The sequence below is a fragment of the Nerophis lumbriciformis genome, linkage group LG09, assembly GCF_033978685.3.
Source record: "Nerophis lumbriciformis linkage group LG09, RoL_Nlum_v2.1, whole genome shotgun sequence".
Lineage (NCBI taxonomy): Eukaryota > Metazoa > Chordata > Actinopteri > Syngnathiformes > Syngnathidae > Nerophis > Nerophis lumbriciformis.
In genome coordinates, this window is record NC_084556.2 from 75,569 (window position 1) to 100,510 (window position 24,942).

Here is a 24,942-nt window from a genome sequence, read left to right on the forward strand (position 1 = left end):
CTTAAACCACGCCCACCGGAAGTAGGGCAAATCCCCGGGAAAGTTTCTGTTGAGTTGGTGAGTGCACGACCCACGCAGGAGTTGCCGTAAGTACACTTAATGTCTTTTATTGGCACCCAAAGTTTCAGTTAGTGATGCGTATCTTGAAAAATGTTGAATTTGTTGTCTTAAGTGTAATGAATTATATTGTTACTATACAAATAATCGACGGCTTTTATGGTGGCGAGCTAACAAACATGGCCCCCTTGTTTACAGTGTTACCTTAGCTCAGTGTTTTTCCAACCTTTTTTGAGCCAAGGCACATTTTTTTCATAAAAAAAATACGGAGGCACACCCCCAGCAGAAAAGGTTAAAAAATTAACTCCACCAGGTTGTCTTGCCTTATTTTGAGTTTGTTGTTGTTTGTTTGTAGTGCTTTAGTTCCTGTCTTGCGCTGTTATTTTGGTGACCGTTGCTGTTTTGTTGGTGTTCTCCTCCTACTTGCCAACCCTCCCGAATTTTCCGGGAGACTCCCGAAATTCAGCGCCTCTCCCGAAAACCTCCCTGGACAAATATTCTCCCGAAAATCTCCCGATTTTCAGCCGGAGCTGGAAGCCACGCCCCCCCAGCTCCATGCGGACCTGAGTGAGGACAGCCTTTTTTCATGACGAGAGGACAACAGGGTGACAAGAACTAAATCATCCAGACTAGAGATAAATTGTATTATTATGTTTATCTTACCTAAAAATAAATATATTTATTAATTTAAAAAAAATATAATAAATACATTTTATTATATTTTGCTAAAAACATAAAAATTAATTGTATTTTTCTTTGTATTTTTTCCTGACTCCTTATTACATCCAGCCATAGAATTATACATTAAAATAAACATATTTGAAATAATTAATTTTGAATTATCATAATAATTCATTTAAAATGACCATATTTAATTATTAAAATAATTGCTTGTTTATCAACAACTTTAGCATTTCATTCATTACATTTTGAAACTCTCAGAAGCCAAGTTATGTTATATTCCTTAAGATTTATTTATGCAAGTTTGAAGTATCAATTATCTAAACACAGTTTTGTTTGCATAATTTCAGGATGTAGAGATATATATATATATATATATATATATATATGTGTGTGTGTGTGTGTGTGTGTGTGTATGAAACACTTGACTTGGGGAATTCTAGCTGTCAATATACTCCTCCCCTTTTAACCACGCCTCCACCCCCCACCTCCCGAAATCGGAGGTCTCAAGGTTGGCAAGTATGGTTCTCCTGTAGCAGCTTCACGCCTTCCTTTGAGTGGTATTGCCCGCACCTGCTTTGTTTTCGCAATTAAGACTATTTAAGTTGTGCGTACACCATCCTTCTTTGTGGGGACATTGTTGATTGTCATGTCATGTACGGATGTGCTTTGTGGACGCCGTCTTTGCTCCACACGCTGTAAGTTTTTGCTGTCATCCAGCATTCTGTTTTTGTTGACTTTGTAGCCAGTTCAGTTTTTCTTTTGTTTTACATAGCCATCCCTATGCTTCAGTGCCTTTTCCTAGCGGGACTTGACTTTTGTAAATTTTTGGTTTAAGCGTTACATACCTTTTTACCTGCACGCTGTCTCCCGCTGTGCTCTGCATATTGGGATCACGACAAACCATCCTCGACGCGTTCCGACTTTTACAAAGCAATGAACTACCTGCTGCCACTTACTGATATGGAGTATTACTTAGTTACCATGCCAAGCTCTACACAGCACAGGCACTAGACAACGGCACATTATTATGATTATTGATTTGCAAAAAATATTTTTTGGACCAATTAGGGGAAGTTGCATAATTTCCTACGGCACACCAGACGATATCTCACGGCACACTAGTGTGCCGCGGCACAGTGGTTGAAAATCACTGCCTTAGCTAGCCTTCATTGATGTTCACTGATATATATAAAATCTATTTTTGTATTTGTATTATTATATTTTTTTTATATTGCTCTTTTTATCTTTGGTATGAACATTATCATGTAAACTCGAAGTTACTGGGTTTTTTGTTGTTGTTTTTTTTTGTTCTTTGTTATTGCTGTTTTTGTATTTCAACATTTTATTATTGATCATGTTGTACTGCATTGTAATCTTTTGTTTTGTGATTGTGTGATGTTTTTTGTCTGGACCCCAGGAAGAATAGTCTCCACAGCGGTGTAGACTAATGGGGATCCTTAATAAACTAAACTAAACTGATGTTTATTATATTATATTATAAATATAGTCAAACTTTATATTATATTTCCAGCATCAGGTTTAAAAGTATTATTTACGCAATGTAGGCATGTTTAAAGAAGAAAACCTGAAGCTTGATGAGGGTCCCTGTTCCCCTTTGGCCAGGTAAACAAGATAATTTCAACGAGATGCCACATAAAAGTTCAATATGTCTACAAATATTGAATTGTTTGTACAACTTTTCGGCCATGTTGTAATGAGAAGCTGTAATTAGATTATATATTGTAATTGTATGCATGTACAAAATAAACTACTTTGAGCAGATTTCTTGAACAAAGCAAGTAAACAAGAGGATTGATGAACTATGACAAGCTATACTGTATCTTGTTAACATGTATTTTGGCTTTACTATTACTCTGATACTGCGTTAAGTGGAATGTGTATTCATGTAAATGTGGTCTAGGGGTGTGGCCAGTCTCTTTGTTAGACTTAACCTCGTCTTCAAAAGTAATCTTTTCCTTCCAGAGAAACAATGGAGAAAATCACAGAGAAACTTCTCCTGGAGAAAGGCTCTCCGAAAAGCAAGAAACTTGAAGACATCAAAACATTAAAGTAAGCACACACTCTCTTAACGTGACAACAGGAAAACTACTAACAATGTATTTCTTTACAGTCTTTCCAAACTGGGGCTAAAATGTACAGACTTACCGGTCAAGCTGCTGTCCCGTCTTTGGTCCCTGGAGAGCTGGGATCTGTCTGGAAACAGACTCCAAGAGATGCCCAAAAACCTGGAGCTGCCCAAACTACGCCGCCTAGACCTGAGCGACAACCAGATGGAAGACGTCACCCCTCTCGAGTGCCTGTGCAGCCTGGAGGAGCTGAAGATGGAAGATAACCTTTATATTACCGTAAGGGGGAAATCAAATGTTTTATGGAACGCTAACTCTTGCTCAAATATAATGAGATCCAATACACTGTCAGGGAGGTGATGATTGGTATTATCATTTGTAATATAGTTTATATTGAGAATTGATTGTGTGAACATGTATACATTTATATGCATACATATACACACATACGTTTTTGATTTAAAGCAATATTAACAAAACCCGCATGTGAAAGGCCTGTCTTTACTCTTTTTTTGTTTAATAGTAAAATATACCAACTCGTTTTGTTTTACTTTAAAAATATTTTTTACAACATAATTTCAAAAAATCAGTTTGTGGATATTTGTAGATTCCGCTGTCATTTCCCCTTTTTTTTATTTATCTGTTATTTTATTTTGGTATTCTTAATTAATAATACTAGTATTTTATATACTGTATCCCTGCTTGGCACTCATCATCAAGGGTTGGAATTGGGGGTTAAATCACCAAATTGATTACAGAGCACAGCCACCGCAGCTGCTCACTGCTCCCTTCACCTCCTATGAACATGGGGATGGGTCAAATGCAGAGGATAATTTCACCACACCTAGTGTACGTGTGACTATTGTAGGGACTTTAACTGAACTCATGTTCCCCGTCTCATTATACAGTACAGGTGTGCCTAATAGAGTGGCCTACTAGTGTTAATTGAATGGGAAAATCTACAATGCGAAAATACATACATGTGCTTTAAAGCAAGTACTGTGAAACAGGGTCCGAAATCGAAAAGTTTGTATCGTGAAGCAAATGTCTCCATAAGAAACAATGTAAATATGGATAACGGGTTCCAGCCTTGACAAAAGTCCCTATTTTAGTTCAGGTTTGTACACTTTGAACACAATGGAAAGTGCTATACAGTACTGTACAACAAGCAAACTTAAGGAAATTATGAAATAATGCTAAAACAGGGGTTTCCAAACTTTTTGCCTTAGGGGCAGCATTGGGCAAAAATAAATTTGGTTGAGGGCCGAAAGCTGGCTGCATGTAAACATATACAGTACATATATATTTTTTAAAATATATATATATATATATATTAGGGCTGCAACAACTAATCGATTAAAATCGATTATAAAAATAGTTGGCGATTAATTTAGTCATCGATTTGTTGGATCTATGCTATGCGCAGAGGCTTTTTTTATTTTTTATTTTTGTAAAAAATGTTATTTGTTATTTTATAAACTGCAACATTTACAAAAAGCTGAGAAACAATACTCAAAATAAGTATGGTGCCAGTATGCGTTTTTTTTCTTCCAATAAAATACTGGAAAGGATAGAAAAGTAGTTTGTCTCTTTTATCCGATTATTAATCGATCAATCGAAGTAATAATCGACAGATTAATCGATTATCAAATTAGTTGTTGGTTGCAGCCCTAATATATATATATACGGTATTCTTATATATATTATAGTAATATAATTTATATATCAAATTAATAATTACAATAGTTGGATTTTAAGAGTACCGGTATGTGAAAGTTCGATTTATCCCTTGTTTACTTCTGTGGTAAGCTCCGTAAAGCTGTGTAACCAATCAGAAATATCAAGCAGCTAAAATGCGTCAAACATAATAAGTGTCGAGAGTGTTTTGCATTGTTTCTATCATGCTTTGTAATAGATTTAAATGGGTGTAATTCTTAATTTTTTTATGGTGCGTGGATTTTTTAAATAATGTTCACAAAGTTTTGTTGTGTGTTACCATGTCTGACATTTTGTGTTTTTTTAATTTTTTTTTGCAAAATGACTCAGGAAGGTTTTTTGCATTGGGTCATATAAGTTTATGCTGTGCACACTTCCATTCGGCGTATAATTAAAGGTAATTGACCTGAATTTCTTACATTATGTAGTAGATTGCGACGTAACAGCAGCATCAAAATGGTCAGACTATTAAAATGAATGAAGTCTCCCTGTGGGTAAAATTCCTTATTAAACTCATGACATTTCGCGGCCCAAAGTGAAGACGTCAGCAAGCTGCATTAGTTTGTAGTTTGGACATCCCTGTGCTAAAATGACGACGACAAGCTGAACTGTGCTCTATGCTTTGCTAATACGATTAGACACACAGAAGTACCTTTGGTGCCCTCACAAATGATCAGAAATCACAAAATCCTTAACTTTGACAACCATATTGCTACAATAATAAATATTTGAGAAAGTAGAATCCACTTTACATTGTCATTGGCAAATGAGCAGCTGAGGAGAGGAGAGAAAGGAGCAGACAGAGGGAAAGAAAGAAAATGGAGGAGGGGTTGTGTGGGTGTGTTCTGCTCGAAGAGGCGCCGCTGAACGAGAGTTAGTCTTCTCCGCTGTGAAATAAGTCCTCCTTGGCATTTTTCCCCGGAAAAGTCGGTTTTCATCGCAAATAAAGACTTGCTGTGGTACGAAGCCGGCTTCCTCAGTCTTTTCAACACGGGCAAGCACCAAATGGCTGCCAGCGGGACAGAAAATGAACGAATGAAGCGTTTGTACTCAGAGGCAATTATGGCGCCATCTAAAAGTTGGTAAACCGAAAAGTTTGCAAATAGAGGCGTTGGTAAATCGAGGTTCCACTGTAATAAACTTCATCCTTCGTAATGACGTCCTAATCGTTTGATTTGCCTTTCCTCCTCAGGTGAGTGACAATTACAAGCTCATGACGCTGCTGCCCAATTTGAGGAGCTACAACGGCAAAGACATCACCACCACCGCCAACCACGTGCGCTTTGTGTTTACAGAGAACCTGAAGACCAGGGTACGAAACTTTTTCTTATTATTTATTTGGGACTGTGGACCTTAACAAACAATCTGGTGTACACCTTGTAAATGAGCCAGAGTAGAGCATAGTTGCTCATTTCCATCGGTGAAGTGTCTTGCCCAAGGACACAACGGCAGTGGCCGGGATGGCGGAAGCTGGATTCGTTGCAGGAACTCTCAAGTTTCTGGATGAAGGCGCTACCATCTGAGCCACATCATACTTGATGTTTTGCATGTGATGTGAAACAAGGCGTAATCTTACACGCCGTGTCTCGTAGATGGTTGCAGTTTGGGAGAAGAGCTTCACCCTCCCGGATCCTTTCACCGAGCAGAAACTGTCTGTCCTGGAGAAAGACTTTGTTAACGCGGCATGCCGGGAGGTGAAATACGGACCCAGTTCGGTCAGCGACTTCACAAAATGGAAGGTAAAAAATACATGTACTTATAGTCAAATACCCCAAAAATTACCGCGCAATGTAAATGGCTTTTACTCTCTGGGGTTGAGCAGATAAACATTCTGGCTACTGTTTAAGGCAGGGGTGTCAAATTCATTTTAGATCGGGGGCCATACTTGCCAACCTTGAGACCTCCGATTTCGGGAGGTGAGGGGCGGGGGCGTGGTTGGGGGCGGGGCGTGGTTAAGAGGGGAGGAGTATATTTACAGCTAGGATTCACCAAGTCAAGTATTTCATATATATATATATATATATATATATCTATCCATCCATCCATTTTCTACCGCTTATTCCCTAAGAAATACTAAGTCAAGTATTTCATATATATATATATATATATATATATATATATATATATATATATATATATATATATATATATATATACAGAAATACTTGAATTTCAGTGTTCATTTATTTACACATATACACACACATAACACTCATCTACTCATTGTTGAGTTAAGGGTTGAATTGTCCATCCTTGTTCTATTTGTCACTATTTTTCTAACCATGCTGAACACCCTCACTGATGATGCATTGCTGTGTGGCACGCAAAAAGTGCTTTCATCAAATGCACTAGATGGCAGTATTGTCCTGTTTAAGAGTGTCACAACATTGCTGTTTACGGCAGACGAACTGCTTTACGGTAGACGAAATGCTGTTGTTGTGTGTTGTTACCGCTCTGGGAGGACGTTAATGAAACTGCCTAACAATAAACCCACATAAGAAACCAAGAACTCGCCCTCCATCATTCTACAGTTATAACGTGATTGGGCAGGTACGCTGTTTATATTGTGTGCCTGAATTTCGGGAGATTTTCGGGAGAAAATTTGTCCCGGGAGGTTTTCGGGAGAGGCGCTGAATTTCGGGAGTCTCCCGGAAAATCCGGGAGGGTTGGCAAGTATGTCGGGGGCCCACATGGAGAAAAATCTACTTCCAAGTAGGCCGGACTGGTAAAATCACGGCACGGTAACTTAAAAATAAAGACAACTTCAGATTATTTTCTTTGTTTAAAAATAGAACAAGCACATTATGAAATTGTACAAATCGTAATGGTGTTGGTTTTTTTACACTTACATGTTGCGGTTAATAATATTCTATCTTTATTCGTCGTTATTTATATTTTATGAATACATTATTTGATAATGTTCATCAGTCAACTCATTGGTGTTAATTTACAATCTATCAAGATAAAAAAAATGATATCAAAATCAAATTACAGTATGTTATTTATGTAATTTGATAATTTTCCTCGATTGGTACACTAACATCATGTGGTTTGTTTTTTACATATGTAGCGTCATCTACAAAGATACAAATAATTGCTATTGCGACATCCAGTGGACACATTTAGAACAGCTGTTTCTTTCAAACTAAAATTTCAGGTTAATTTTCATACTTAGCAAACTCATCCCGCAGGCTGGATAAAACCTGTTTGCGGGCCTGATCTGGCCCTCAGGCCGTACGTTTGACACCCTTGGTTTAAGGAATTATGGAAAACTTAACATTTGAATTGACCGTTTTATTTATGTGCTGTACTGCAGCTGGCCACCAGAGGGCGCACAAGCCTAATTGAATTCAGAGTCATGTATAAATAGAGAGTATTGCCAACTAAACGACAGGCGCCATGACTGCAATTGCTGTCGATTTGACGTTTTCTGACGATATATACCAAAATAATGCGTTTATATATAGTTCTAAACATACACCAGCTTATAAACTTACAATAAAACATGCTTTTTTTGTGAAAGTAGAGTTTTGCAGCCGGACTCTGCTGCTACATTAATGCAGTGTTTCGTGACCTGCAGGCACTCTTACACGCACCCGACGTCACAATAAACATAAAAAAAATACACAGAACCAACAAAATATTAACTTTCTAACCTCATTTTGCCAAAATCTTAATTAGCTTTGGACCCACAATCACGGAGAAATTGTGACTTTTGTGTGAAGTATTCAACAGGGTGTTTGAATAAGTGTACTTTTGTGCTTTTTTACCCATATTTCTGCACAATAACTAAGATATGGTAACACTGGCGAGCAGTACAGAATATGGATTGATTTTTGGTCATTTTATTCATTATTGACATTTCTTGCCACCTCTATGTTGTCTTTTTTTTTTTACAACATATCCAGTTCACTTTGTCTTTCATTATTACACCACAAATGTGTTTTTTTTACTCTTTCAATGTCCATCTATGTTTAATTTGTGTTTGACTTTCTCTTCCGTTGCTACCTAATAGCATTATTTTATTTTTTTCTGAGATTCAAAGAAGGTCTGTTTTTGTCGAACGATCTCTTCAATTTATTAATTCCTTCAGTTATTATTTGTGTTAGCTTCTGTGTGTTCTCTCCTGAACAAAACGCAGACGCTGTGTCGCGTCTTTACCTCGCACAAGACCGTGTAATCGCTGGCTCTCCATACATCTTTCCGGGTTGTGGGGAAAGCGATGTAAAAGATTTCCACTATTCTCACGGGGGGAGCAACAGGGCATTATTACACGGCGAAAAATTAACGAGGAAGCGCCGCAAACACTCAAAGTTGGTAGTAGTCATGGCGCCCTGTCGTCACGGGAGTGCCTTTTCACCAATTATTGAGGAGGTCGCCTGAAACCGAGTTGGCCATGCTCTCTTTGTACACGCTTCTGATTGATTTATATCCTTTGCTATCAAAATATCTTCATTGTTTTTATTCACAGCACGTACTTGTCCCTTTTTTCTGCTAGGTTGCAACCATGGCCAGAGAGTACCTTCACTCCCTGATTGCACCAAAGAAAGAAACGCCCAAGAAGACTTGTGTAAGACACCGAGCCTCGTAACTGCTTATTCTTGAACAAATATAGTATTCTCCTCCGCTGTGATATAAGTCTGCTTTGGCATCTACTAGCTGTGGTACGAAGCCTGCTTCGTCGGTTCCTCCATACCTGTGAGCGCCATTAATGTAGTCTTTTCCACGCTGCTGTGTTGTCTTTTTGGGACTCATATTGAGTTAGTACAGGGGTCGGCAACCTTTACCAGTCAAAGAGCCATTTTGACCAGTTTCACAAACTATAGAAAACAATGGGAGCCGCAAACATTTTTTAAATTTTAAATGAAATTACACTGCATACAAAGTTTTTTTTTTTGCTTTGTGCTATGTATAAACTGGGGGTCTCAGACACGCTGCCCACACCTTTTATATGAAATTTTTATGCTGGTGCGTCACGCAGGTTTTAACTGACTAGCGCTTGTCAGCGTCATGCGTGCTGTGATGGTACAGCATATAACGCCCACTACGACCAGCGTGCCTGATCAGCAACATGTTGTGTGAGGCTTCCGCTTGCTGACGTAGGTAACAGCAAGGCATACTTGTTCAACAACCACACAGGTTACACTGACGGTGGCGGTATAAAAAAAACTTTAACACTCTTACTAATAATGCGCCAAACAAGAATGACAAACACATTTCGGGAGAACATCTGCACCGTAACACAACATAAACACAACAGAACAAACACCCAGAATCCCATGCAGCCCTGACTCTTCCGGGATACATTATACACCCCCGCTACCAAACCCCGCCCACCTCAACCGACGCACAGAGAGAGGGGGGGGGGGGGGGGGGGTTGATGTGTGAGGGAGCAGGCTTGGGGTGGGGGCGGGGTTTGGTGGTGGCAGGGATGTATAATGTAGCCCGGAAGAGTCAGTGCTGCAAGGGATTCTGGGTGTTTGTTCTGTTGTGTTTATGTTGTGTTAAGGTGCAGATGTTCTCCCGAAATGTGTTTGTCATTCTTGTTTGGTTTTGGTTCAAAGTGTGGCGCATTATTAGTAAGAGTGTTAAAGTTGTTTTATATGGCCACCGTCAGTGTAACCTGTGTGGCTGTTGACCAAGTATGCCTTGCTGTCACGTAAGTGTGTAAGCAGAAGATGTATGTTGTATAACAAGTGTTGGGCTGGCACGCTGTTATTACAGATTGTAGAGGGAGCCAAATGATGTACCATCATGGCACGCCCTAATTATAGCTGTAAGGGTGAAAATCGGTGAATAATAATCCCGGGAGTTTTCTGCGAGAGGCACTGAAATCCGGAAGTCTCACGGGAAAATTGGGGGGTTCAGCAAGTAAGCTGCTGAGCCGCATCAGAGTGATCAAAGAGCCGCATGCGGCTCCGGAGCCGCGGGTTGCCGACCCCTGAGTTAGTAGAATGGACAAAACTTGTCAAAAGGCGGAAAAAAGCCATACACGCTGAAGCACTGAGAAATGACTAGTAATGTACTATACTGCGGGTGGGACACAAAATGAATGAAGTGCTCGTACACAGAAACACAGTTTACACACAGAGGCATATTTGGCTCGATCTAAAAATCGGTAAATTGGAAAGTTTTGCAAATGGAAGGGTTTGTAAATCGAGGTTCCACTGTAGTTGACTTGTGTTGTGCTTGTGCTGTCATCTAGGAGGTGTCCACCCCCGTCAAAAGGAAGCACCAAACCCCCGCGTTGACAGACTCCCAAGTCAGCCTGACGCCTTCAAAAAAGCCGCGATCCGATCCTTCGGCGTCCCCAGCTGAGGACAGCCCTCGCAAGTCCTGCCTGCGCCTTAAGAATCAGGCGCTCACCGGCGGTGTTCCCTTGAGCCCTGCCAGGAGGAGTTCGCGTCCCTCCACCCCTACCCGGGCGTCGGCGGAGAAGGCGGCAGCAAGAAAGCCTTGCAACGTGCGGACGATGAAGATAGTGGCGGCTGATGGAGCTCGGGGTCAACGTGGGGAGAACACAAGTGATGATGCGATAAAGAAAAGCCGTGGCAGGACACAGGTAATTATGTCGTCTTTAAACGTGTCCCTACGTCAGTAAAATCCAAGCAATGGGTAGGGATCTATTGTATTATAAAAATGTGTTTGCATTGACATTATTGGTCGTCCATATCTGTCTTCTTCGCAGCCGGTGCACCTGCAGCCTCTTCACGTGCTGCAGTGTCACAGCAAGCAGGACAACTCAGAGGACTTCTCCACTCAGCTTTGGGCCTGCGCCTTCCAGCCTCAGCATGCCTCTTCGGGTGCTTATTGTCCCAATATTGTACTCCCGAGTACTGGAGTGACTTCAACAACTTTGTGTTTCTGTTTTTTTTCTAGCAGGAAGCCGCTTGGTCGCCACCTGCGGGGGAGACTCCGTGTGTGTGATAGACTGCGAGGCAGGCATGGTCATGAAGAAGTATAAGGTCCCTGGAGAGGTTTGTACAGTAGACTTTAAAAAGACATGCCAGCAGTGATTGCATTTGTACTGTTATTATTTTTTTTAACATTGCTACAACAACCCCCTTATTATTAGCCTTTATTTAACCAGGTAAAATCCCATTGAGATCAAAGATCTCTTTTCCAAGGGAGACCTGGCCAAGAGGGCAGCAGCAAGGTTACATTAAAAACAGTAAACAAATACATAAAACATCACATTTACAACATTAAAACTTGCTCACATGACACATGTGCATACAGACAAGGTAGACTGCAGTCCTTTCACAGAAGCTTTAAACTCATTCAGCGTAACTAGGGTTTGAAGTTTAATGTTCGATTGTAGGTTATTCCAAGCCTTCGGTGCTGAAAACCTAAATGCTTTCTTGCCCAGTTCAGTTCTTACTTTGGGGACGACAAATTGCAGAACATTCATTGAACGAAGATTGTGACTTCTTTGTTTCTTTGTTAAAAGACAAGACAGATAAGATGGAAACACGGGGGTGTCCAGATTCTGGCCCATTTGTGCCCCGCAGGTAGTTCTTTGGAAATACAATTTATTTACATTTAAAAATTTAACCGAAAGAGAAAAAGCTCAAATGTTGATACAGATATACTTTTTACTTGATTAATTGATAAAAACATTTTTCCAATTTTTTTTTTACAAAATTACAAAAATGTTAAAAAATATCACATCATTTTTTTTTGTATGCGGCATGGAAATTGTATCGATCAGAATTGACTTAGACTTAGACAAACTTTATTGATCCACAAGGGAAATTGTTCCACACAGTAGCTCACTTACAAAGGATGGAAATGATAATGCAGGTATAAAGTAGACTAAAAACGTACCATAGTAGCAATATAAAATATAACATATATGTAATATTTGCATATTATATATATATATATATATATATATATATATATGTATATGTATATATATATGTATATATATATATATATATATGTATACCGTATATATATATATATATATATATATATATATATATATATATATATATATATATATATATATATACAAATCGGCCCATTTGGGTCCGATTTGTATATATATGGGGTAGAGTGGCCGTGCCAGCAACTTGAGGGTTCCAAGTTCGATCCCCGCTTCTGCCATCCTAGTCACTGCCGTTGTGTCCTTGGGCAAGACACTTTACCCACCTGCTCCCAGTGCCACCCACACTGGTTTAAATGTAACTTAGACATTGGGTTTCACTATGTAAATGCGCTTTGAGTCACTAGAGAAAAGCGCTATATGAATATACTTCACTTCACTTCCGTGAAAATGTACATAATCACTAATTGGAGGAAGAAAAAAAAAGATCCTTTCCTGGCTGATACTTGCTTTATTTTTAGTTTAAGAAATGTAGATGAAAGAGTGCTACAGCAGAAAGTAAGCAGTTATTAACAGGTAATGAACAAGTAGATTAATAAGAGTTAAGAAAAGATGACACTCAGCATCAAGGGTTGGAATTGGGGCTTAAATCACCAAAAATGATTCCCAGGCGTGGCCACTGCTGCTGCTCACTGCTCCCCTCACCTCCCAGGGGGTGATCAAGGGTGATGGGTCAAATGCAGAAAATAGTTTTTCCACACCTAGTCTGTGTGACAATCATTGGTACTTTAACTTTAACCTGCAGCCCACATGCAGCTCTTATGTGTGACTGCCATCTACCGGTCACCATGTACCAAATAAAATTGCTTCGAGGTCGGTAGGCACAACCAGAATTCATCTGTACAAAAGGCCTGTCGATTGTTGTGAAAATGAAAGGATTTTAAATGCGCCTTATAGTCTGAAAAATACGGTACCCACACAAAAGTATTGAACATTGGTACCGTTAAGTACCGGTATGGATTCCCAGGAACCGGTAATAGGTACCATATCCATTCAAATGTGAACTGTACACATCCCTTGATACTTATGCTTTGGTATTGGTACCAAAATGTGTTTTGATACTTTTCCAAATAAAGGGGACCACAAAAAATGTCATTATTGGCATTATTTTACCAGAAAAGCGTATGATACTTTAAACATGTTTCTTATTGCACACAAAAAACAAGAACTTTCAAATAAAATAACAGTGAAGATAACATACGAGACAACTTCTCTTTTATTGGATGTAAATGGTTTACAAAGGCTCCTCATTTGGCTGCTGATGTATGAGGTAACATATCGGGCCAATTTCGTATTATTTTATCAAAATGGTGATGTACAAGCAGTAGAAAATGGATGAATGGATTATTAATTTATTTGTTAATATCTGCTTGTTTTCTGTTTTAACATGTATTTGCACTTTTAAAATGTAATAAGCACTTTCTCTTCTGTTGTTTGATACTTTACTTGAACCCATATTTGTAGTGTCGATGCCAAGGGTAGTATCAGTATATGAGCGTTATCTTTTTTTTTTAATATCTCACAGGTGAGCTCATCCTGAACTTTGCTCTTTGCCCACAGGAGTTCTTCACCCTGGCCTGGTCCACGGTGCTGATGTCCAGAGGGGGCGGGGCCTCAGCACAGACTTGCAGCATACTGGCGGCGGGGGGAAAGCGAGGCCTGGTCAAGCTGATCCACCCCAAATACAACGTGGCCTACGGAGAGTTCCGGGCCAGCCGCAAGGCGCTGTCGGTGCTGCGCTTCAACCATCGGCGGGGCAACTTCCTTTTCAGTGAGCTGCCTCTTCACGTCATTAGAACCACATCAGAGATAAAACCTTATTTTTGTCTTAAAGCGGGCTCGTATGACAACAAGATAATCCTGTGGGACATTGGCGGTGTGGACAGCAGCTACAACTTCAAAGTCGTGTAAGCGTTTCCACTTTGTTAGCATGCAAATGTTTTAAAATGGAAAAAAAATATATAATTTGCACTGAATACGCAGGTGGCCCCAGAACCAAAATTGTAGAAGAAGAAAAATCACTTTTGGAAAAGACACTTTAACAACAAAGATTTGTGATAATATGTATGCATAAATACATATGTATATATATATATATATATATATATATATATATATATATATATATATATATATATATATATATATATATATGTGTGTGTGTGACAATATATGTGTGTATATATATATATATACATATTTATGTATATACACATATGCATATGTGTATATTAGGGGTGTAACGGTACACAAAAATTTCGGTTCGGTACGTACCTCGGTTTAGAGGTCACGGTTCGGTTCATTTTCGGTACAGTAAGAAAACAACAAAATATACATTTTTGGGTTATTTATTTACCAAATTTGCAAAATCTTCCACCAAAAATATTTTTCTTAGTGGAATATTTGATGTGAAGTAATCGCAACCTTGGATAGGTCAATAATTCATAATAACATTGATTTTGATTCAATATTATGTTTTGAGCAATGACAGTTGGAAAGAAAAAAACCCAGCTTTGTTTTATTAGTCAACATTGCAACTTTTTTCTAAATTACATTTAAGTTTTTCTATTTCACTTTTGTTATGTTTTTGTTCATTTTAATAGTATTTTTAGAATGTGCCGTGGTCCTTTAAAACATTAGCTGTGGGCCGCAAATGGCCCCCGGGGCACACTTTTGACACCCCTGCTATAGATAATAAAAAATTAAATGTGATAAATCTATGGATAAAAAGCAGAGCCTGGCGACGCATGCGCGTTTATCATAACTCTCTCGCTCTCTCTCTGTCCCTCCCTCACCAATGCTGCTGCGCGCACAATTTGTTTTGTTTTTAACCCCTTCTTAACCCTGAACGTACATTGAAAATACACGCAACAATACACCGAGTTTCTTAAATGCCTCAAATGTCCGGCATTTTGAGTAAACAATGCACACCGAGGCACAACACACGCTACTTAATTTGTCCGTGTGGAAATTCGTTCGGTACACCTCCGAACCGAACCAGAACCGGAACCCCCGTACCGAAATGGTTCAATACAAATACACGTACCGTTACACCCCTAGTGTGTATATATATATATATATATATATATATATATGTATATGTGTATGTATGTATGTGTGTGTGTATAGTAGATACACACTGCAAGGGGCCAAACTCTGGTGAAATAAGAATTGGAACCTATAAATGGAATATGTGCAATTTCCGGTAGGAATTGCGTGTGAATGCCACCGCGGAAACACGCGAGCCGTCGACACGCGTGAGTCCAACCGAAATGCTGGCTGTTAGCATTCGCACAGTTTGCATGTATCAGGTACCAAGTGTAATGACTCAAAGGTGTACTTCTGCGAAAATGGCGAACAGGTAGCATGTGTCAATTATGAAGTCGTACAACTCTGGGGTAAACGGTTGCAAAATTAGCTACAAAAAAGTTTGCATCTTTAACGTTAGCACGCTAACAGTTAGCATTTTTCACATACCGAGTTATATGACTCTAAGGCAGGGGTCACCAATCCTTTTGAACCCAAGAGCTACTTCTTGGGTACTGATTAAAGCGAAGGGCTACCAGTTTGATACACACTTAAATAAATTGCCAGAAATAGCCAATTTGCTCAATTTACCTTTAACTCTATGTTATTATTAATAATTAATGATATTTATCTTTGTGGAAACACTGATCATCTTAATGATTTCTCACAATAAATATATATATAAACAGATAAATATCAATATGCAACACATTATTTTTATATTTTCCTTAAGTGCATTTTTTTCAAATTGAACATTTTGAAATGATCACTTCTAAGACCCATTTTAACTAGCTAGCCACTAACATTTTTTAACAAATCATGAATTACTTTGCACCATGTTTGTACAAATAATAACTCATGTAAAATACAAAAGTAAACTCTCAAATTTTTTAAATAAATCATGTCACACTTTGAACTGGACTATATTTCTAACAAAGACAAATCATTATTTCTTCTAGGTTTTCCAGAACAAAATTTTTAAAAGAAATTCAAAAGACTTTGAAATAATATTTAAATTTGATTCTACAGATTTTCTAGATTTGCCAGAATATTTTTTTTTAATTTTAATCATAATAAGTTTGAAGAAATATTTCACAAATATTCTTCGTCGAAAAAACAGAAGCTAAAATGAAGAATTAAATTCAAATGTATTTATTATTCTTTTGCAATAAAAAAAATAAATTTACTTGAACATTGATTTAAATTGTCAGGAAAGAAGAGGAAGGAATTTAAAAGGTAAAAAGGTATATGTGTTTAAAAATCCTAAAATCATTTTTAAGGTTGTATTTTTTCTCTAAAATTGTCTTTCTGATAGTTATAAGAAGCAAAGTAAAAAAAATAAATGAATTTATTTAAACAAGTGAAGACCAAGTCTTTAAAATATTTTCTTGGATTTTCAAATTCTATTTGAGTTTTGTCTCTCTTAGAATTAAAAATGTCGAGCAAAGCGAGACCAGCTTGCTAGTAAATAAATACAATTTAAAAAATAGAGGCAGCTCACTGGTAAGTGCTGCTATTTGAGCTATTTTTAGAACAGGCCAGCGGGCGGCTCATCTGGTCCTTACGGGCGACCTGGTGCCCGCGGGCACCGCGTTGGTGACCCCTGCTCTAAGGTGTATGGCTGCGGAACAAGAGAAAAAAGTGTGAAATTAGCTGAAAAAGTTAGCACATACCTGCCAACTACTCCGGTTTTCCCGTAATTAGTACGGTTTTCATCAACCTATTCCGGGTTACGGTTGCAGTGATAAAAAATACGGTTTTTCATTAATTACATTTTTTTTTTTTTTTTAAGTTTTATTCACGAAATCGCGTAACAACAATGACAATCGACACTGCTTCCCATAACTTCCTGTCGAGCCATTCCGAATGCCATGCGCGAGGCTATTTATAGCACCGCTGCCAAGCACGAGGCACCAGTTGCCATTGTTTCCAAACGGGCGAACGATCATGGAATCAGCCGGAGAAAAATCGCAAACGAGTCTTAAACCGAAAAGAAAACTGCAGTCATTCCGTGAAGAATATTCAAAAGCCTATCCGGGAATAATTATCCGTTCCAAAAAGGGTGAAAACTACGCGAATTGCACCTTGTGCAGACAAGATTTTTCGATCGGACACGGAGGAATTAGCGATGTAAAAGACCACGTTGGGACAAAAAAACACAAGTCTAATGCCGTTGCTAGCGATACAAGTGGAAAACTTTCAACGTTTTTCGTTGCCCAAACAGATTCTTTGGATGTGATAAATGCCGAAGTTTTATTTACGGAGGCAATAATTGAGCATGGACTAGAATACATTTGGATTTTAGCCACAAAAAGGTAATGACACCAATGTTATCTATTGGAATTGTTTAGTACTGTTATACTGTTAAAAGTGTTTATACTATTTATGCTTTCAAGTCCAAGTTGAAGAAATCTTGTTAAATGTTGACAGCATACGGTAACTACCAAAATACAGAAGTATGTCCTTAATATTTTTGCAGTGCTATTTCTGTTGAAAAGTTCAAATGATTACATTAGAGATGTGATGTGCCACTTTTCAAGTGTCTGATGGCTTAAATTCATTTTCATTAATTTTTCATATTTTGAATTCTTTTGAAAGGCTTACAAAAAAACTACATTTGAATTGTAATTCCATGCTATTGACAGGACTATTAATTTTAATGAAGTTAGCTTACCATGTTTACAGTATGATAATTGTGATAGAAATGTGAATTTTAGGCACAGAATATTTTTTACAATTGAACAAGGCAGTAGATTATACAAGCTTAAACAGAAAGTTAATAATGACACCAATTTTTTTTTTTATGGAATTGTTTAGTACTGTTTTACCATTTGTTTACTGTAAAAAGTGTTTATACTGTTTATACTTTCAATGAACAAATTGAAGTCTTGTGAAAGGTTGACAGGATAACTGGCATTATCTGTCAAAACAATTTCAAACTATTGAAGTTAGCTTACAGAATAAACATGTCAATCAACCCATATGATTTTTGCTGTAATATTTTTGTTTTGAAAAGTCACTGTGACTGATAGAAAAGTGATGGTTTTAGCAACATTTTAACCTGTCTGAATGCTAATAATCATTTTGCGTCGGGGGGCTTCGCCCCTCTGAACCCCCCACCAGGACTTTGTCCTGGACCTACCGGGGCCTGCGGCCCCTGGACCCTGGCTACTAGGTTTTTCTGATTTCAAAAGTTGGCAGTAGTGATGGGTTGATAAGGCGTCATGAAGCGTTTCGACACATTGCAAAACTGTATTGATACTGTGTCACTAAATACTGACATCTGCTGGACATTATAAATCCCTACAGGCAACCTATGGACCGACTCAACTGAAACTGATTTTATGACCTAGTACATCCATCCATCCATCCATTTTTTACCGCTTATAGTGGTTCCCAAATGGGAGTACATGTACCCCTGGGGGTACTTGAAGGTATGCCAAGGGGTACGTGAGATTTTTTTTAAATATTCTAAAAATAGCAACAATTCAAAAATCCTTTATAAATATATTTATTGAATAATATTTCAACAAAATATAAGTTCATAAACTCAGTTAAGCACAAGCTCAGGTTTGTCACTAAAATGTCTGTCAAAAAGAAGTGTGAAAAGAAATGCAACAATGCAATATTCAGTGTTGACAGCTAGATTTTTTGTGGACATGTTCCATAAATATTGATGTTAAAGATTTTTTTGATTTTTTTTGTGAAGAAATGTTTAGAATTAAGTTCATGAATCCAGATGGATCTCTATTACAATCCCCAAAGAGGGCACTTTAAGTTGATGATTACTTCTATGTGTAGAAATCTTTATTTATAATTGAATCACTTGTTTATTTTTCAACACGTTTTTAGTTATTTTTATATCTTTTTTTCCAAATAGTTCAAGAAAGACCACTACAAATGAGCAATATTTTGCACTGTTATACAATTTAATAAATCAGAAACTGATGACATAGTGCTGTATTTTACTTCTTTATCTTTTTTTTTTCAACCAAAAATGCTTTGCTCTGATTAGGGGGTACTTGAATTAAAAAAAGAAATCACAGGGGGTACATTGCTGAAAAAAGGTTGAGAACCACTGACCTAGTATATACAATAATATAAACCAAGTCATTGTATTTCATTTAGGATTATTTCATAACTTCATTTAAATAAAAATATATTTTTTGTCTTTTTTAGATACAGTCAATAAATAATGTGAACATGTATCATAACATGGAAATCTAAGAGAACGTGTTGTGAATGAGGATGCTTGTGGACCTGGAAATGATTATTTTATTTTTTTTACTCATTTTTATTTTAAAAAAAAAACAGTTTTTCCAACGTATTCAATTTTAGGCACTTTCTCTTCTTAGTTATTATTTCTCTGGCTGTAGAAAAGAGCCGCTCACAGGGCACAGAGGAGGCGTCAGTGCGACACAGTTGGCGTATCGGTCACATGACCAAAACAGCTCATGATCGGTCACGTGACTTTCTAAAAGCGGTACGTGCACCGACACAGGGTTTTGCTCTATGAGCTCGACGCATGCGCCGATGCATCGGTGTTGCCGGACCCATCACTAGTCGGCAGGTATGTTAGCATACTAGCATGCTAACAGTAGCATGCTAGTACTGAAGTAACAAAAGCAAGGAGTATTTTGTCTTTGGAACCGCTCAAATCCATTGAGAAATGTGGTGTATGTAGAAGTTTGAATATTGCCCATTCATTTTAAATGGGGGGGGAAATTCCTGGTAATTCCGGGTAATCCGGGAATTTTTGGATCGGGGAAGCATGCTGGCTGAATGTCCACCTTGTGGCATTCACTTAGTAATAATAATAATGGTGAAGAGAGGGTTGTTCTTCCAGGCAGCTGCTGGCGTTGGAGAGCAGCGCCACCCCGCTACACATCTGCCTGCCCCCCGCCGGGGCCGACGCCCACCTGCTGGCGGCGTGCGAGGACGGCCTGCACTGCTACAACACACAACTATCCCCCAGCAGCGCCACCAAGAGGTCAGTCACACTCCCGACTTCCACCCCCACGCTGTCCTCAAAGCGCTCTGTGTGTGTGTGTGTGTGTGTGTGTGTGTGTGTGTGTGTGTGTGTGTGTGTGTGTGTGCAGGTCCAGAGAGGTGGAGATCACCTTCCCCGTGTACGAGGAGGAGGACAAGGACCACGACTACCACACCGTGGACGGCCTCAGCTTTCTCACGGACGACGTCGTGGGTGTGTGGTGTCGGCGCAATCTGCCGGTCACATGGTTAGGTACACGGGTCTAACCGCGCCTTGTCCGCAGCCTCCAAGAACTTCACGCACGGCCGCATCTACCTGTGGAGCTGGAACAGGACGCGCTCGCAGCGGCCCGGCAAGAGCGGACGCCTGCGAGCCGCCGTCCTGGCCGAGCTGCGCTGGGTCAACACGGATATTCCCTACTTGGCGGTCAACACCTGTCCTGGTAAGCCCCGCCCACTCCTTGGCCTCGTTTGTCATTTGACACCCTGAAGATGCCATTTCCTGATAATGTAATCTGTTACTTGGTACTGTAATACAAGTACACTACTTTGCACACTGGCTCACTCACTCTCTCTCTGACTCACTCTCTCTCTCTAACTCTCTCTCTCTAATTCTCTCTCTCTCACTCTCTCTCTCTCTGACTCTCTCTCTGACTCTCTCACTCTCTCTCTGACTCACTCTCTCTCTCTAACTCTCTCTCTCTAATTCTCTCTCTCTCACTCTCTCTCTCTCTGACTCTCTCTCTGACTCACTCACTCTCTCTCTGACTCACTCTCTCTCTCTAACTCTCTCTCTCTAATTCTCTCTCTCTCACTCTCTCTCTCTCTGACTCTCTCTCTGACTCTCTCTCTGACTCGCTCTCTCTGGCTCTCAGATACTGACTCACTCTCTCTCTGACTCTCTCTGGCTCTGTCTCTCTGACACTGACTCACTCTCTCTCTGACTCACTCTCTCCTGACTCACTCTCTCTCTCTGGCTCTCTCTCTCTCTCTCTCTGACTCTCTCTGGCTCACTCACTCTCTGACTCTCTCTCTGACTCTTGCCTCTCGCTCACTATCTCTGGCTCACTCACTTTCTGACTCTCTCTCTCTCTGACTCTCTCTCTCTCTCTCTCACTGACTCTCTCTCTGACTCTCTCTCTCACTCTCTGACTCTCTCTCTCTCTCTCTCTGACTCTCTTGCATCTCATTCTCTCTCTCTGGCTCACTCGCTCCCGGACTCACTCTCTCTCTCTCTCTCTCTCTCTCTCTCTCTCTCTCTCTCTCTCTCTCTCTCTCTCTCTCTCTCTCTCACTCTCTGACTCTCTCTCTCTCTCTCTCTCTCTCTGACTCTCTTGCCTCTCGCTCACTATCTCTGGCTCACTCACTTTCTGACTCTCTCTCTCTCTCTCTCTCTCTCTGACTCTCTCTCTCTCTCTCTCACTGACTCTCTCTCTCTGACTCTCTCTCTCTCTCTCTCTCACTCTCTGACTCTCTTGCATCTCGTTCTCTCTCTCTGGCTCACTCACTTTCTGATTCTCTCTCTCTCTCTCTCTCTCTCTCTCTCTCTCTCTCTCTGACTCTCTCTCTCTCTGACTCTCTTGCATCTCGTTCTCTCTCTCTGGCTCACTCGCTCCCGGACTCACTCTCTAACTCACTTGCTCTCTCTCTGACTCTCTCTCTCTCTCTCTCTCTCTCTGACTCTCTTGCATCTCGTTCTCTCTCTCTGGCTCACTCACTTTCTGATTCTCTCTCTCTCTCTCTCTCTCTCTCTCTCTCTCTCTCTCTCTCTCTCTCTCTCTCTCTCTCTCTCTCTCTCTCTCTCTCTCTCTGACTCTCTCTCTCTCTGACTCTCTTGCATCTCGTTCTCTCTCTCTGGCTCACTCGCTCCCGGACTCACTCTCTAACTCACTTGCTCTCTCTCTGACTCTCTCTCTCTCTCTCTTTCTCTCTGACTCTCTTGCATCTCGTTCTCTCTCTCTGGCTCACTCGCTCCCGGACTCACTCTCTAACTCACTTGCTCTCTCTCTCTGACTCTCTTGCATCTCGTTCTCTCTCTCTGGCTCACTCGCTCCCGGACTCACTCTCTAACTCACTTGCTCTCTCTCTCTGACTCTCTTGCATCTCGTTCTCTCTCTCTGGCTCACTCGCTCCCGGACTCACTCTCTAACACACTTGCTCTCTCTCTGGCTCACTTGCTGTCTGACTCTCTCTCTCTCTCTCTTTGACTCTCTTGCATCTCGTTCTCTCTCTCTCTGGCTCACTCACTCTCGAACTCTCTCTAACTCACTTGCCCTCTCTCTCTGACTCTCGTTCTCGCTGTCTCTCAGGGTTACTGGCTCTCAAAATCTCTCTCTTGGACTCTCTCTTTTCCGCTCGCTCTCTGACTCACTCGTTCCCTCTTTCCGACTCTCTCGTTCTCGCTTTCTCTCTCTGATTCACTTGCTCTCCCTGGGACTCGTTCTCGCTCTTTCTCTCTCGGGCTGACTCACTGTCTCTATGACTCTCTCTCTCTCTCTCTCTCTCTGGCTTACATGCTTTTGGGTTCTCTCTTACCTACTTGTTCTCGCTGTTCTTATCGGACTCACTCGCTCGTTATCTTGGACTCTCTCTCTCTTTCTCTCTGACTCTTTCTGGCTCACTTGCTCTCCAACTCTCTCTCTCTGACTCTTTCTGTCTCTCTCTCTCTCTCTCTGGCTCACTTGCTCTCCGACTCTCTCTCTCTCTGACTCTTTCTGGCTCACTTGTTCTCCGACTCTCTCTCTCTGACTCTTTCTGGCTCACTTGCTCTCCGACTCTCTCTCTCTCTGTCTCTGACTCTTTCTGGCTCACTTGCTCTCCGACTCTCTCTCTCTGACTCTTTCTGTCTCTCTCTCTCTCTGGCTCACTTGCTCTCCGACTCTCTCTCTCTCTGACTCTTTCTGGCTCACTTGTTCTCTGACTCTCTCTCTCTCTGACTCTTTCTGGCTCTCTCTCTCTCTGGCTCACTTGTTCTCCGACTCTCTCTCTCTCTGACTCTTTCTGGCTCACTTGTTCTCCGACTCTCTCTCTCTCTGACTCTTTCTGGCTCACTTGTTCTCCGACTCTCTCTCTCTCTGACTCTTTCTGGCTCACTTGCTCTCCGACTCTCTCTCTCTCTGTCTTTGACTCTTTCTGGCTCACTTGCTCTCCGACTCTCTTTCTCTGACTCACCTGCTCTCCGACTCTCCCTCTATGACTCTTTCTGGCTCACTTGCTCTCCGACTCTCTCTCTCTGGCTCACTTGCTCTCCGACTCTCTCTCTCTTTCTGACTCTTTCTGGCTCACTTGCTCTCCGACTCACTTTGTCTGACTCACCTGCTCTCCGACTCTCTCTCTCGCTCTCTCTCTCTTTCTCTCTGACTCTTTCTGGCTCACTTACTCTCCGACTCTCTCTCTCGCTCACTTTCTCTCTCTCTCTGACCCTTTCTGGCTCACTTACTCTCCGACTCTCTCTCTCGCTCACTCTCTCTCTCTCTCTGACTCTTTCTGGCTCATTTGCTCTCCAACTCTCTCTCTCTCTCTCTCTGTCTCTGACTCTCTCGCTCTCTCTCTCGGACTCATTCGCTCTTGGACTCTCTCTTGAAACCTCTGTTCTGTCTTTCTCTCTCAACTTTTGCTCTCTCTCAACCTGTCCTGTATGTCCATGGTGATCCAGATGGATGGTGATCAACTTTTCTAAACCCCACATATTTTTGGATGTTCTCTTCAAAAATGGGATGTAGTCTTAAATTGGGGTCAGTATGGTATTGCATTCTGTGTAACTTGGCCATCTTGTCTTTAGGCCGAGCGTACGTCGTATGCGGAGACAACGAGGGCAGGCTGTGGACGTACCACGTCACCGACATCCAAAAAGACCGCTTCCAGACGGGGACGGCCATCGAGCCCACAGAGGTAACGTTCTCCTACAACACAGTATAATGTAGGGATGTGTGTATTGGACTCAGGAACTGTGACATAAATGGCTCAACAGCCACAATGAAAGAAAGCAGATGCTAAATATATTCCCCATAATAAAGATGATTGCGCAATCTTCCTCCACAAGCGGCGTTGTTAAGGAACTTGATTTCTTTGCGCTTGGGGACTCTACATCACACCCCCAAAGTCCGCTAACACGTGACTTTGTTCTGGCCAGGTGCTCCAGTGGCCCGCCCCTGTTTGCAAGGGTCTTGGCAAAGTGGAGGGCCCCTCCATCAACAGCGTGGCCATGGACCCCGACTTCCAGTACCTGGTGGCCCTCAGCGACAAGAACATGGTGGTGGTGTGGAAAAGGATAGCATCATCCTGAAGTTGGAACGCTTGAAGAGCCTTTTATTTTTGTTTGAAAAAGTAGTAAATGTTGGTGTTGAAGGAGTCAGTGATATGTTACACCTAAAACATAAATACTACTTTACTGCCTCAGCCTGTAAAAAAAACTTTTTGTTTTCTTGTAATTTGACAGCAGGATATAGTGATTTATGTCATGTGTCCCCTAAAATAAACACATTGTCATAA

At 40.5% G+C, this 24,942-nt stretch overlaps 1 protein-coding gene across 3 annotated transcripts; it reads left to right on the forward strand.

Moving 5' to 3' along the window:
• lrwd1 (leucine-rich repeats and WD repeat domain containing 1) lies at positions 1-24,929 on the forward strand. Of its 3 annotated transcripts, none has more exons than XM_061962837.2 (16): positions 1-86; positions 2,725-2,811; positions 2,873-3,107; positions 5,737-5,856; positions 6,137-6,283; positions 9,043-9,114; positions 10,750-11,106; positions 11,233-11,347; positions 11,424-11,521; positions 13,996-14,206; positions 14,270-14,342; positions 20,313-20,452; positions 20,562-20,665; positions 20,736-20,894; positions 24,233-24,342; positions 24,584-24,929. In XM_061962837.2, exons 2-16 carry the CDS (start codon positions 2,732-2,734, stop codon positions 24,723-24,725), a joined length of 2,163 nt encoding a protein of 720 aa, XP_061818821.2. In that variant the 5' UTR covers positions 1-86; positions 2,725-2,731; the 3' UTR covers positions 24,726-24,929. The 3 variants fall into 3 exon arrangements, with proteins under 3 accessions (XP_061818821.2, XP_061818823.2, XP_061818824.2); XM_061962839.2 differs by having other exon boundaries at positions 20,309-20,452; positions 24,584-24,927; XM_061962840.2 differs by having other exon boundaries at positions 11,427-11,521; positions 20,309-20,452; positions 24,584-24,927.
• Positions 24,930-24,942: the final 13 nt, after the last annotated feature.

What these genes read in the sequence shown, in the direction of transcription:
- lrwd1 (XM_061962839.2), top strand. Translation starts at nt 2,732, where the DNA reads ATGGAGAAAATCACAGAGAAACTTCTCCTGGAGAAAGGCTCTCCGAAA. An exon ending in GCGGGGCAACTTCCTTTTCA is followed by an intron (nt 14,207 to 14,269) that starts GTGAGCTGCCTC and finishes TTTGTCTTAAAG; the next exon opens with CGGGCTCGTATGACAACAAG. An exon ending in AGCTACAACTTCAAAGTCGT is followed by an intron (nt 14,343 to 20,308) that starts GTAAGCGTTTCC and finishes TTGTTCTTCCAG; the next exon opens with GCAGCTGCTGGCGTTGGAGA.